This window comes from Podarcis muralis, chromosome 10 (genome assembly GCF_964188315.1).
Source record: "Podarcis muralis chromosome 10, rPodMur119.hap1.1, whole genome shotgun sequence".
Lineage (NCBI taxonomy): Eukaryota > Metazoa > Chordata > Lepidosauria > Squamata > Lacertidae > Podarcis > Podarcis muralis.
This window is the reverse complement of record NC_135664.1, coordinates 52,535,047-52,550,183: the sequence shown is the minus strand read 5'-3', so window position 1 is coordinate 52,550,183 and position 15,137 is coordinate 52,535,047. Positions and strand designations below refer to the sequence as shown.

Genomic DNA, 15,137 nt, shown 5'->3' with positions numbered 1-15,137 from the left:
CTGCCTTTGGAAGTGGAAATGTGCCCCCTTGCTGCCGAAGTTTTGCTTCAACAGCTGCTTCACCCCTAGGCCATGTGAAAATTGCGCTCCATATCATGGTCTATTAAAAAATAAAGTACTTGCGTTGTTCCATAAGAAAGAAAGAAGAATCCAAAATCTCTACTATTTTGGTGGTCCAAATATTGTAGAGGAATTTCTGAAATATTGTATATTAAATTAACTCAAAACCAAAGACTAACATGGATCAAAACTGCAAATGTCACTCCTAGTGTGAAGAACTAAGTGTGCTTAATCCCATTTATTTAAATGGCCTTGACTTTACCTGACTGTCCTCCTCCTTCATGACTGCAATCTGAGGCTGATTCATTTGGAAACTAATCCCATTAAATGCACTACTCGCACATTGTTTAAACTGACTTTAATACTGCATTTCTTATATTGGTGCATCCTGCCCTGGGACCTCTGGGGAAGGGTGAGTAAGAAACCCCATCATTATCGTTAATAAAAGAATAATAGTTCAGAATAAATGTGCTTTGAGGCCAGGGTCTCTCTCAGCCCCCCTGGAGCTGTCAGGGGCTGAACATGGGACGTTTTGCACGCAGAGCAGGGATGCTCTATCTCTGAGCTACTGTCTGACTGTGAGAGATGAGTCGCGGTAGTAGGACTCATTAACTCCCCGCTTTCTTTCCGTTCTCCTACTTTATTTCCTTGAACTTTTTTTTTTTTTTAGCCCGTTAGGAGATAGGAAAGAAGGGGATTTCTTTCCCGACCCCCATCTCATTCTGCGCGCCCCCGGCGCGAAGTAGAGCCGCTTTAGGACCGCGAGGAAAGCCGCAAGACGCGCAGGGGAAACAGCTGGGCGCGACCACCTTCTCGGAGAGGGTGAGGCGCGCCGCTCCCTCCGCGCGAGGTTCTCTTTCGGCGCGCGCCTCCGCCCGCCCGCCGCCCCCGAACCGCGGGCGCGAGTGGTATCTTCCAGCCGAGGACTATCTCGCGGCCAAATGAAGGAGCGCTGGCAAGCTGCTGCCGCCGCTGCCCAAGGTAGCCTCCAGAGCAGCAGCAGCCGCCGAGGAGGAGGGAGGAGGAAGATAGACCAGCAGCAGCTGCTGCTTCCTCCGCCGGCGCCAACGCCGCCAGCTGAGCGAGCCGGCCGGTCTCGGCGTCGCCGCTGCCGCTCCTCGCAGGCTCCTCAGCCTCCCAACTCTGGGCGAGGGAGCCCGGCCGGTTCCTTTCCCGTTGGCTCCCCTCCTCTCGCCGCCTCGCCCTCGCCTCACACGCCGGGACAAAGCCATGAAGGCGGCGCTGCTGGAAGTGATGAGGATGAACCGCGTCTGCCGGATGGTGCTGGTCACTTGCTTGGGCTCCTTCGCGCTCGTCATCTTCTATTTCCAAAGTATGTTGCACCCAGGTAGGGCGGCTGCTGCTCCTTCGCTTCTGCTCCTCCGCCTCGCGCGCGCCCTTCGCGGGGACTTGGCGCGGCGGCGGCGCCTGGGGCTCCGGGGCCGGAGGTAACGCGGGGGGGCGGGAGGCGAGAGGAAAGTCCGGCGAGAGAGCACCTCCTCCGAGACCACGGGTGGGGAGCCAGGTCGCCCGGGGGTCGCTTGCTCGCGAGGGGACGGCCAACTTCCGAGGGCGGGATGGGGGGGGGGCTCGGAGAGGTGGGGATCGGGGTGAAGGCAGGGGTGGGGGGTCCGGGGAAGGAGGCGAGGGACCGGGAGCTCCCTTTTTTTTTTTTTTTTGGCGGGGGAAGGGAGGAATCCCGCCGGCAAGATCGCGCTGCTGTGCCGGGGCTCCGAGCGGGGCGCCTGCTGCTCGTGACGGGCTCGCCTCGTTCCTCTCGCCGGCTTGGAGCTGCTGGCCATGTGCGCGCAGACGTTGGAGGAGATCCCGGCTGCGCCGCCGCCGCCGCTGCAGCAACATCAGCATCAGCATCGGAAAGGGCCCGGAGGAGACTCCAAACCCCGCAGCCCTGGACTTTTCATGTACCGTCTCCTCTTCTTCTTCTGTAAAGGAGGGTTGCCGCGGTGGTTGTGGGGGGCGAGGACTCCGCCCGTTATTTTGCCCCTCTGTCTGTCTCTCCTGACTTGAAGGAAAGGCACTTTCCTGCAGTGATCAAACTGGGAACGATGGCAAGGTTGCAACGCTAAGCCCCCTTGCTGTCAAGTTAACTCCACGGGACTTGCTTCACGGTGGGAGCATTAAAATACAGAAATGTGGAGTTTCAGAAGTGGGACTGATTGATTGATTGATTGGCAGTTTTGCCCTGCCTTTCCTCCAAAGAGGTCAAGGCATTCTACATGGTCCTTCCCTGTTTTGATGGTCACAACAACCCTGTAAGGTAGATCATGATGAGTGAGGGAGTAGCCCAAGGTCACCCAGTGAGCTTCACAGCCCAGTGGAAATCTCAACCTGGGTGTCCCCAGTCAAAGCCCGTTGCTCTAAGCACCAAGCTGCAGAAACTTTCCAAACCCCAGATATCCTTGGCTCCCTGTGCCTCCCCACTGCCACTTGCTTCTACTGTTTTTCTTGCTTTTTACTCTGCTGTATAGCTAGCCCACAGGGACTGCTACCCATAGCCCAACTTGCCCGAGACAAAAACGGAAAAGCTCTGTAAATAAAATCCATTAACGCATCCATTTAAGTGAAGGACCTTAGCCCAGCGGGGGAGCATGTGCTTGGCAGGTAGAATGTCCCAAGTTCAGTGACTGAGTCTCATTTGGGCGAGATTCTCTCCCCGCCCCCCCGAAATCCTTGAGAGCCACTGCCAGTCAGTGTAGACAGTATTGAGTTAGATGGACCAAATATATGCAGCTGCCTTAAATCATCCTCTTTTCTTGGCAAGGTGGTAAACGGAGTCAGGTTGTACCACCGACTCTGTATAGTTGAAGTAAAAAATTCTAGCCCACAGTTATTTATCTGGCTGAATTGAATGGGGAGGGAGAGACGGGGAGAGAGAAATGTTGTGGATTAATGTGGTGGTAGGAAAGAGCAGAGAAGCACAAGCTTGTGTTGTTTCCTGCAAAGTGCACATCTCCAACAGGGTGGGCAAACCTTCAGTCGCCCAGAAGGAAGCGTGTTGTGAGGAGCTTTAAAATCTTTGTTTAGTTGCATGTAAAATATTTATATCCTGCCTTTCTACCCGCTGTCTCCAGCAAGTCGGGTTTGCATAGCACCATTGCCTAGAGAAGCTGGATCACTGCAGCAGCAGCAGCGGAGGAGGAGAAAGATCAACTTGCCTGCTGTTACATATATGGGGTTAGGGATCGGAATTCTCATGGCTGGATCAGGGAGAGCCTTGCTGGCAACGCTTGGTGGATTCATCGAGAAATGGGTGGAAATGAGCAGATCTGGCTGGCTTTCTTCTTGCACTTTTTTGGGTGTGTGTCTGGGGGGGAGGGGGAGGGGAAGGGTTTGCCTAGGATGCTGTCACTGCTGTGGCCAGATTGTAGAGTGAGGGTTTTCAGAAGCCGCCTTTATGGCAGTGGCTTTTTTCCCTTGTAGTATAGCAGATTAGAAAGAAGCCTTTCTCAAACTTGGTGCCCTCCATAACGTTTTGGACAACAACTCCCATTGGTCCTTGGCAGCATGCCCAGTGGTCAGAGATGATGGGATTTGTAGCACAAAACATTTAGAAGGTGCTAGCTTGGGGCTAAACTCTGTGCGGCAGGTAGCTAGCTGTATTACTGCCAGGAGATAGAATTGTACTGGGGACTAGTGGAGAAGCTAGCTTGCCAAATTTGCCAAGTTTCGGTAGTCAGACATGACAGCTGGAGTGGCGAGAGTCATGCATCAGACTAAATATTTTTAGGCTGTTGCTTAAGCTTCATAAACTCCTTAGGGTGCTTTCCAACCAGGGTTCAGCATGTTTATGGCTCGAATTCTGTACACACTTACCTAGGAGAATTGAGCTCAGTGGGGCTGGTTTCTGAGTCGACTTAAAGAGGGAGGTTTGCACATTTAAGCACTGTTGCTTTCAAGGAGGGGGTTAAGTAGATACTCAGTTGTTTCCCAAGGAAAGCGGAGACCTTTAAAGATGCTTAACTTTTGCCTCTGCAGAATCTTATTCCCGTTTAATCTCAAGTAAGCCTCACCGCTCACTGAAAGGAATCCTATGTTGAGTTTATGTGCACACTTTCTGTTCTTCCTACATTTCTGAAATGTTTGCCTTGGTTCAGTAGTATGCATTTGTAATTGCTATCAGAAATTGCAAGATTCCAGAAAAAACAGTATCCACGCACAAAGGCAATCTTCTCTTCTATCCATAACTCATTATAAATGCTTTTCTGCATGTGTCCTTCCTTGGCTGTGAACCTGCGATTGGCTTTCCTACAGCAACAAGGGCAGGGGAGGATTGCTTGAAAAAGAACTCGCTTTTCACTTGCTGCCTGCTGTCTTCTACCTTACTGTTTCTCCCACGATGCACTACAGAGGATGTAATAGAGAGATTTTTTGCCACTTGCCAACTGTCAGTTTAACACAGCTGATAAGAAAGTCTTGCCAATTGTTCCTACAGCAACAGTTGTTTTTTTTTTTTATAAAGTATTTTTACAAGTCTCGCCTGCCTGTTGCTGTGTGCATGGATATCGTAACTGGTTGGGAATTTTTGCAGAATTGCACTGGTCAGCTCTGTGGACACGTTCTGCTTCTAGAGGGAGTCAGGTCCCCCCACCCACCCCCAGTAATTTAGAAATGCAGGTCCTGAACGCACTGTAGTGGAATGTTTCACCAGCTAGCTTAGTGGCCTGTGCTAGAATGCATGTGAAATAATTTTACTGGCAACTGCAGACACTTTTGGATGTGTAAGTCCTGTCTTGCCATCAGTAGAGCTTATATTGCAGCTTGGTAAATAAAACACCCCAGAATACTCCTGCTTGAGCTGTTTGCATGTACGTACCTTCAGGCACTCCTCCAACAGAGCAGGCACAGTGAATCAATGCAACTGCTCTTTTTATATAAAGTTTAGTGAATACTAGAGATTGTGAACCAAACCAGAGCAGAGACTCCCTTTTTTAATTGTGAGGGAACAATATCCCCGAGGACATCTTTTTGGTTTTTTTGGAGGAAGGTGCTTCCTAGGCATAGTATTTTTAAATAACTGAATCCAGTTATACTGATAACCGATGATGACAATTCACTTGCTACACTTATCTTATTTATTTATTTGACTTCTAGCCCATCTTTCTACTGAAAAGGTGCCCCAGAATGGCTTACCTATTAACTCTTTAAATGGCTGGAACTTAGTAAGAAAAAGGACCACCCTCCTCAAATCAACAGGAGTCAAGAGTGCTTGATTTGATAGATTATGTAGGAAGGGCCCTTTTTAACATTCTTGATTTCAAAGCCTATTTAAATTTCTATAATGCAGCAAAACCTGGAAATCTTAAGTCACATAGTTTTTGCATGTACAGTGGTACCTCTGGTTACGTACTTAATTCATTCCGGAGGTCCGTTCTTAACCTGAAACTGTTCTTAACCTGAAGCACCACTTTAGCTAATGGAGCCTCCCGCTGCTGCCACGCTGTCGCTGCGCGATTTCTGTTCTCATCCTGAAGCAAAGTTCTTAACCCAGGTACTATTTCTGGGTTAGCGGAGTTTGTAACCTGAAGCGTATGTAACCTGAGGTATCACTGTAGTATCTATAGACCCTTGGGCATGGTCTGAAGGCATATGATATAGAAACCTTTCTGAAGCTGTGGTGGTCTAGCTCAGACATCCCCTTCCACTCCATGTACATATTAATGTGAAATAAGCCAATGGATGCGTTCTGCAGTTATTTATTCAGAGCGCACGCTGCATGCAAGGGAATATTATTCAAATTAATGGCAGGTGCAGCGGTTCTGTAACTTTTTGCACTTGTACTAGATTGGAAAATGTTATTGGTATATGGGGTGTCATATCTCAGGCCCACAAATCCTGGCACCACAGTTAGCACAGCATTTAATTATTCTTGTTTTTAATGAGTGGCATTTCAGTTTTCTTGGTACCTCCCGCTGAATCTCTGAAGGTCATAACTTACTGTTTTGTGGGGTGGGGTTTTAACATTTATTCATATATGATGGCAGGTGAGCGTGGCTTGGCTGAAACATCCATCCCAGAAGGCCAAGTGGGAGGGTTCTCTACCATTGATTTATTGAAATGTTTTAATTTAATGGGATCCTAGAATTTTGGCCGGGAAAAGCACCGCCTGGAAAGTGTAGAATCTAGGCAGTGTCCAATTGTTCAAGTTATAGGGAAATGGCTCTATTTTTTTTAAAATTTAAAATCACCTTTTTTTTAACCATTCCACATTGCAGGCCAGCTTCGGAGCTGATCACAATTAAAATGCAATTGAAAGGGCCACCAAACACCTGCTTTTAACATGCTGTTGTTTTTATGCACAACTTGTACAAACACATCTAAACGTGTAACCCATTAGTTTGACATTAAACTCCTAGTAAAAGCCTAAGTGAACAGCTGGCTTTGGAAATTTAACAACATTAGTGCCGTTTGTATCTTTGTGGGAAGGAAGTTCCGGAACTGGGGCTCCACCACCACTAATAAGGCTCTCCCATGTTTTTGCCACTGATTGAACCACAGAGAAAGGTGGTGCGACCGTGAAAGCTTCCTTGACTGATCTTATCCCACAGGCTGCCCTATAAGGGAGCAGTCAGGTCCCAGGTTGTTTAAGGCTTTGTATTGGAGTAGGAGAACCTTCTAAGACTACTGTTCAACACACACAAACTGTGCACATGGTAGTAGACCATGCAGCAGCTCTGCTGATTGCTAGGAAGACCAAGCAGGAAATTAATTGTAGGAGCATCCATTTGTCCTGGCTTGCGTCGTTTGACCTTGGGGAAGGCAATCAGACTGAAGATATGAAGCAACTTCCCCAGTGTTTCAGAGAGGAAGCAAATAACTTCTGGGCTAAACAGCTTTTGTGAGAATCTGCTGCATTCAGACAACCCAAGTATAGCAGGCTGGGTGTGGGCACTTCTGCAAAAACTGTTTTGGTGCCCAACTTTAAAAGGTGTGTGCAAATTTATCTCCATAGCTGGATTATGGTTCTGAATGAAAACTGATTGCATTCAGCAGGAAGCATTCTTGCACTCTTAGCCAGTGTGAGATGTGTAGCTCCTGTCTCTTGACTCACTCTGAAGAAGCCTCTTTCTAAAACCCATACCTCTTTCTTTCACATTGCTCCTATCCAAAATAGAGTTTTATTATAAACTGAGATGTCAGGATAGTCCAGTGGGGCCTGACAGAACATAACAGGAAAAAGAAACTAGACCGTAGCCTTTGCATTGATTCTCATTGGATTAAATCTTGTCTTTATTTGGGAGCTTCATTGGGAGAAATCGAGTTGCTTTTGAGGTTGGTGCTGATGCAATCAGTAGTGTGCTCTCATTCCTCCAAATTAAGGCAGAGGCTTGCTTTGGGGGGAAAGTGCAGGATACAGATTGGTTCGGTTCTGTGAAGTCGTAATGGTTATCTGGCTCCAATCTGCACGACTGCATAACAAGGGACATGGCTAGCATTAAAAAGCCAAATTGTATGAAGTGATAGTTATCAGGTGATTAAGCTTAAGCTTTCCCAGCTTGGGTCCAGTTGAAAAGTAGTGTTTTTTGTGTGATAAGAAGGCTCTGCCTGTGATAGCTATGCTGGCAATTTTGCACAATTGAGCCACTGAAATGATTAATTGCATCTGTTGCAGTGAGAAACATGGCTGTGTCGTGCTGCATAAAGCCCAGTTGTAACTCTAATCAAGCGAACCCTCACTAGTGGAGTATGCCATATATGGTTGGATTGGAAATATATTTTGTGTTCCTTATGTCCTCTGGTGATGGTGTCATGCTCTCTTAACCCTCCTGGACCAAGCATATATGCTTGTATATTTTCCTTCTCTATTTGCTTGCATTAGTCATATTTTTCTATTAAGTTCGAATTCTAAGAAGCTTGGGTCGGGAGCCTCAGGTTCTAGATCAGGAATGGGGAATTTTCAGTCTTCCAGGTGTTCCATAATCTCTGACCATTGTCTATACTGGCTGGGACTGATGGGAACTGAGGTCCAATAACATCTGGAGGGCCACAGCTTCCCCACACCTGCCCTAGAGAGGAAGGCCACCCACAATCATCCCTAGATTGTAAGGCTATATCAGATTATTCACTCTACAGCAAACCTGAAAATTTCAGCAAAAGGCATTGGATGCTTAAACAGATTACAGGAGAGAAGCTACTCTGGTTCATAGCCATCAAGACCAGACTTGCCAATCTGGTGCCTTCCTGTACTACAACTCCCATCAGTCCTAGGGCACCAGCCAGCATAGCCAAGGCTGATGGAAGCTGTAGTCCAAAATATCAGGAGGCCGCCAGGTTGGTAAAGGCTAGACTGCTGTGATACAAGCATTCATAGGCAACTCTACTTTATCAAATGCATCAAAGAAAGTAGGCTGCTGAATTAATACTGTTCCAACTTTGCTCATGCCGCAGTATACTAATTAAAGCTGAGCTGATTCACAAAATTGTTCTGCTTGTTTGGGCGGCATTTAAATAACTTCTTGCTTGTTTGTAATTTATTGGTTGTATAGATTGAATGGGCATATGCATATGGCTTTGTTCACTGTGGATAACCTAGACTAGACTTCTTAAACATGGGGCCTTCCAGATGTTGATGGGCTACAGCTATTGTAACTACAGTGGTACCTCGGTTTAAGTACTTAATGCGTTCCGGAGGTCTGTTCTTAACCTGAAACTGTTCTTAACCTGAAGCACCACTTTAGCTAATGGGGTCTCCTGCTGCTGCCGCGCTGCCAGAGCACAATTTTTGTTCTCATCCTGAAGCAAAGTTCTTAACCTGAGGTACTATTTCTGGGTTAGTGGAGTCTGTAACCTGAAGCGTATGTAACCTGAAGCGTATGTAACCCAAGGTACCACTGTATAGCTAGGACTGGGACTTGTAGTCAGGAACAGCCTCCCAAATACTTTGTTATCTGAGGCAGTGCAGGAAATGATGCCATTCCTTTATCCCCAATCATGGTACCCAAGGTTGATCAAGTCATTTTGACAGCTGAGGAAAAAGTCATGCAAGATTGTTGTATTTTTTGCAACAATAATAAATTAAGTAACTAACAATTTGCTACCCTTTCATGACACCCCTAATCTGCTGTCTGAGGCAGCTGTGTCACACTGCCTAATGGTTGGGCCAGCTGTGGCCATAGTCCAAAAGCACCTGAGGGACAGCAGGTCAGGAAGGTCTGATCTAGACCAATTATGGGCAATATGTGCCCCATCTGATTGGGTTCGCCAGTCCTGCTCTGTCAAAGAATATGTGGAAAGATGGTGGTGATACGGGTCAGGGGATTCTTGGTGGTTGCCCCCAAATTATAGAACTCTCTTCTGAATGAGGTTTGGTTGTTCCCCCGCACTGGCCACATTTAGATGCCGCAGGAAATTTTTTCTATTTGTCCAAGCCTTCGGCACATAGTTGATAACTTTGTTGACTTTGCTGTAAAGTTGTTTGTTTATTTGTATATTTGGATATGATGGGCTCCTATTGGAAGAATGAATGAGTGAATGCATGAATAAATAAATAAATAAATAAAGAAATATTGTATTTGTATTTAAATTGCAATAATTTTTACTGAAAAAGTGGATGTACAAATTATCATGGACAAATCTGTGTTCCTTTTGCCCTCTTTTTTGCTTTTGTTTTTGGTGGGACCCCCGCCCCCCCCCCCCAGTGCTGGATTTGTAAATAAACTAATGCAGCCTGAGTTTTTTAACACACACAAACGCTAACATAGGGCTGAACTCTTTTTCTGTGCTGCCTTTGAGGGCGGCTGCAGACAGAGGTTAAAGGGTGTACTTGGGTGGAGAAGGGCTGGCCGGAAAAGACAGAAAATTATGCCAACCTGCAAAGCAGTCTTTTGGCTTAGCCTCATGAGAGGTTGTGGAATTTGGGCCCTTGAGGAGTGGATTTCTAGCCCAACTTCTCATTTAGAAACTCATGGCTTCCTGATTGGAAACTGAGGAGAACCCTGCGGAATTTCCTACAGATTATGTGAATTGTTCCACGTAGCAGAGCAGGGTCTCCCCTCCCCTCTGTTCTGTGAGGCAGTTAAGTATCCACCACACTCTTAAAGGGAACGATGCCTGTCTATCTAGCTTCCAGATACCAAACTGCCAGCTGTCTTTTTGCTCTCCAGACCCATTACATTTCATTGCAATTCAGTCTTGTACATTAGCATAAGCCTGGAAAAAAAACGAACCCTGCATTTATACCTAATGCCATATACACAATATATGTCAACCAATTCTAGGAGGATTTATGTATGTGAGCCAGTCAGGATAACTGTTTGACAGCCCTGTTGCCAGACTTATGAAATGCTGTGATATCCTTCTAGATTGGAGGAAGGCCTCTATATAAATGCAAAAGAGTATATTGTAATTCTTAGTTTAGCACACTTGAAATTTGCTTCAAAACCAATTACTCCTAAATCCTTTTTTTTTTTAAAAAAAAGTCATTTTGAGAGCTCTGCAGAATGCCTTTCAATATAAATTTAGTGCATCAAAACTCTAATGCAACAGTCAGGCTAGATTATGGGACTTTTTTTCTGGTACTGTTAGCCCCCAGTGGTGAACCTTGGTGAAATGTGTTGCTGAGATACTGCAAACTGCTTCACGTGTATGTATGCTGATACTTTCTTTCACCAAGCTTAGCAATCTTTGGGTATCGCAAAGTGACAACCTTAAGCACATGAAGGGAGGACAGTGAGGATGAATGTTCCATTTCTTCCCTGCACTTTTTTTGCGGTTTTTTTTTTTTTTTTTTTTGCCTTCCAGCTCATGCAAGGTGACCGAAACAGGAATCCCTTTGTGTCTGTGGAGGCTCCTTGTGTGTTCTAGAACCCTGCAAAACCAGGTTTCAAAAAGGTGCAGGGAGGTTCTATGAATATGAAAGGATCCCTGCTGCTCTCACCTACCACAGAATTTAATGTGAGTAAAATGACAGCAGTAGGATGCAGCCATCCCCACGCTATGCCTCGTATTTACAGGTGGAAATACAGCCTGTGTGTGTGTGCATGCTAAAAACATAGGGAGCCGCCTTTGTTGTTGTTTAGTCGTTTAGTCGTGTCCGACTCTTCGTGACCCCATGGACCAGAGCACGACAGGTACTCCTGTCTTCCACTGCTTCCTGCAGTTTGGTCAAACTCATGCTGGTAGCTTCAAGAACACTATCCATCCATCTCATCCTCTGTCGTCCCCTTCTCCTTGTGCCCTCCATCTTTCCCAACAGCAGGGTCTTTTCCAGGGAGTCTTCTCTTCTCATGAGGTGGCCAAAGTATTGGAGCCTCAGCTTCACGATCTGTCCTTCCAGTGAGCACTCAGGGCTGATTTCCTTAAGAATGGATGCGTTTGATCTTCTTGCAGTCCATGGGACTCTCAAGAGTCTCCTCCAGCACCAGGGAGCCGCCTTATGTAGAGCCAATTAGACTTGCATTTTCTTTGTAATGACCCAGCTGGCTCTGTATTTACACTGACTGGCAGTAGCTCTCCAGGGATTCAGACAGGATGCATTTCTGGAGATGCCAGAGATTTGACCTCCCCCCCCCCCCCAGGCAAAGCACATCCTCTCACGCTGGGTTACAGCCCTTCCAGTGAGCTATACGCCTTTCCATGCTGTCTTCATCATAGTCTGGTTGAACTTGGGATTGCCAACCGATAAAAGAGAGCATTGTCCAGTGGAAGATAATAACTTTAAAAATTGCACCTACTGAATGGAAGACAAAAATGTTATTGACGAAGCAACTGAAGCTTTTGTTTTAACTGTGGCAGTTTTTAACTCTGGGCTTACCTACACTTCATCTGGCCCTGTTTCCCCTGGGGAAAACTGCTCTTTAGCGCAAACAGCAGCTTGGGTTTTCTGTAGTTTGCCATTTGGTTTGGTCTATCACTAAAGAGCGGGTTTTCCCTTGCTTTCTGGGCACGGCACAATCGGAAGTGTGGACGAGCCCTCATGCCCTTGGTTTATTGGTCCAGCTTACTGTTCAGCTTCTAATTGCTTTCAGATTGGCGTGACTGAAAGTGTGATGCCTATCCATGCAGATCTGCTGATAGATTGAGGTGGTGCATCAAGTCCTCTGCTATGAGAAAGAAGGCCTGTTCAGTATGCCAGCTCCAATGGATGGGTCTGGGATGAAGGCCAGAGGGAGGAGAGGTGTGTGGAGGGCTATGTGCTTGATCTCCCAGGCCTGAGTTTCCCCATACCTGTTTTAAAGGGATTATGGCTGCTAGTCATGCTGGCTATATACTACCTTCAATATCCAGAACCCCATGCCTCTGAACACAAGTACAAGTCACTGGGGAATAACAGCAGGAGAGGTCTATTGTGCTTGTGTCCTGCTTGTCGGCTTCTGATTGGCTACTGTAGAAAACAGAATGGTGAACCAGATGGGTCTTTGGTCTGTTCTTAATACACACACCAGCTTTTGGACAGGAATGTACTTGGCAGCCATATATAATTTTCTCCCCTCCATTTTCAGTAATGGCCACTTGCTGTTTAATTCACTGGAGGGGGTGGGGGGTGGGAAGTCCCAAGAAACCCCAATGTACTCCTCTGGTATTTTTGGAAATGTCAGTACCACCCAAGGTAACTTTCCACTAATTTTCAAGTTGTAGGAACACCCATTACTCTGTAATGGCAATTTCCATCGGGCAAAATGTATAGGTTCTTTTTCATTCTTTAATTGGTCAAAAATGTTAGTACAGATATTTGCTAAACACCTTATAAATAGCAAGGGAGTTTTGTGCTGGCTTTCGTAATATTAACGCCGTACATTAAAACTTGTCACAATTTGGCTTAAGCCTCATTTTTTCCAAGACACACCATTTCCCATAGCTTGGAACATTTCCCCTTTTTTTTATTCATAGGAATAAGTTAGGCTGTGGATTCCCTTTGAATAATAATCATAAAAAAGCCCTGGCCTTGGTCAAGTGTAACTGGCTTGCTGATCATTTCATGTCTCTTTGGGTGTGTGTGTGTGTGAGCAGAGTTTCTGAACGCTTAAATTGTTTCCTTGATTTGCTTACCAGGGAGACAGAATGGTTTACCTACTTGCATGATGCACTGAAATGTTAGAAGCAGTTCAGAGTAGTGGTAGAAATTGCATCCTTGTTATGTGCCTCTCCCCACCCCCCCTGCCAAAGGTTGCTCTGCTCTATCAGATCTCTCTGCCTGTGAGGCTGGTTTATTCTCCCCCCCCCCCCAAAAAAAAATTATTATTGTGCCCATGTCATTATAATACAACCACCGTTTCTCCTCCAAACCATTGGGATCTAAATCGGATGTATTATTTATCAACTTGAAGGTAACTCGTATCTGTGTTGAGGGATAGTGTTTGATAATAATGCAAAACAGTTGAAAGAGGGGACTAGTTCTCCTCTTTTTCTTCTTTTTAGAAGGTGCTTGCTTAAGGCCTTTTGTGTAATAGCAAATGTTGTTTTTTAATTTAGGCCACTTACTAATTGGATTTCCTGTATCATAGGAAATTCCAAACCTGGGGCAATGTGTTTTCCTATCATGGCTATGGGTGAAAAGCCAGCGTTTAGAGTTTGCAATCAAAAAGGGAAACTAAAAAGATTGGCTGTGATCCAGGTAAGGTTAGCTGTTGTGTTGTGGCCAAATCCTACTGAAATTGATGGGGCTTAAGTGAATCAAGACAATTTATTTATTTTAAGGGGGCTTAGTCATGAGTAACTTTATCTGGGTTGAGGTTCTTGCGGCTTTGGTAACGTGGTATGTGTTGTTTGCTGTTATTTCAAAGATTAAAAATACAAAATACACAAAAGATAAAAAGATTGTTTTTATTTCTTAAAACACACCCACCCACCCAAAATTGGTTTGCAACACACAAAATGGCAATCTTGCAACATTATAACCCCCAAATTGGTTTGCAACACACAAAATGGCAATATTGCAACATTATAACATTGTAAAGGTGCCTTTTGATTGAGGAAGGAAAGAATTGTCCCTGCAATTAATGATTTTTGATGTGCCAAAAAATATTTTGCATTTGTCTATTTTTTCTTATGCTCTCAGATAGTATGTCAGTATGCCATTCTTTTCTATCATAGAATCATAGAATTGTAGCATTGAAGGGACCCTAGCATTAATCTAGTCTAACCCCTGCAATCACAGAAATAAATTAAATAATCCCTGGCGAATGACCATCCAGCCAATGTTAAAAACTTCCAATGTCCATGAGGCTCCTGTTTGTAATTTTTGTAGTCTCCAACTTTGCATCCACAGTGCATATTGGTGGCTGGTTTTTCCCCTTTGATGAGGGACATGCCTGCACCTTTTATGGCCCTATCTCTTTTTCTGGTCTTTTAGATGTGGCAGCCATTTTGTGTTATGCCGCACCCATGGCAACTATTTTGTGCCTTGCCACCCCATCCCTGGGGCAGCCATTTTGTGATGGGCATCTGCAACATTTTCTCAACATTCGCAACATGCCCCTCTAGCTCAGAAAGGTTGACAATTCCTGCTGTAAAGTGTTAAGGCCAGATATTGAGGTGCTTACATGATCCTGTTACATCAATGGGGTTACTTCTGAGCTTAAAACCAATTTCTGAATCCTTCACAGTCACCTGCCAGAGTTGGAATATCACCACTGTCTTCTCTGTTTTCAGAGTGGAGCTACAGCAATTTATGCTCTTTAAAAGACATTAAAAAGTGAATGCTACAACAGTACTTTTTCTGCCTTGTTGGAGGCAAAGATCAATGAACTTGGCACTAAATGAATCTGAAAAGGGCATTGAAGACCCTCAGCAGGATAGGAAATTCCATGTGGGTAACATGGAAGGGGAATAGTCAACCCCCCCCCCCAAAGTACTTCACAGTCCATGAGATTGCTCCTCTGAAGCTCCTACCTCTTTGGTTATTATGATGTCTAGAAAGTAACCACAAAAATGCTCTCAAAATTTTAACAAACCAGCCGTTGTGTTAAGTAAGCCTAAGTATGTAGAGTTGAAATAATCACATATTAGCCTTTCCTGGCCCACCCATATCTCAATTTCCCCCCTTCCTCTTTATTTTCAGATTGTAAGACTCTTGGGCTAGGGGCCTGCCATGCCTGTTCTTTGTAAAGCACTATGTTGCC

General features: G+C 45.5%; 1 protein-coding gene across 4 annotated transcripts in view; it reads left to right on the top strand.

The window, feature by feature from the left end:
* The first annotated feature begins 971 nt into the window (after positions 1-971).
* Positions 972-15,137, top strand: part of CHST11 (carbohydrate sulfotransferase 11) — a 204,387-nt gene continuing 190,221 nt past the window's right edge. The window contains exon 1 of one of the 4 annotated variants that reach the window (XM_077935025.1): positions 972-1,393. In XM_077935025.1, the coding sequence (XP_077791151.1) occupies positions 1,291-1,393 (103 nt within the window). In that variant the 5' untranslated portion in view covers positions 972-1,290. Of the gene's footprint in view, positions 1,409-15,137 lie in introns of all 4 variants that reach the window. The other 3 variants (XM_077935024.1, XM_077935027.1, XM_077935026.1) reach the window with 3 other exon arrangements.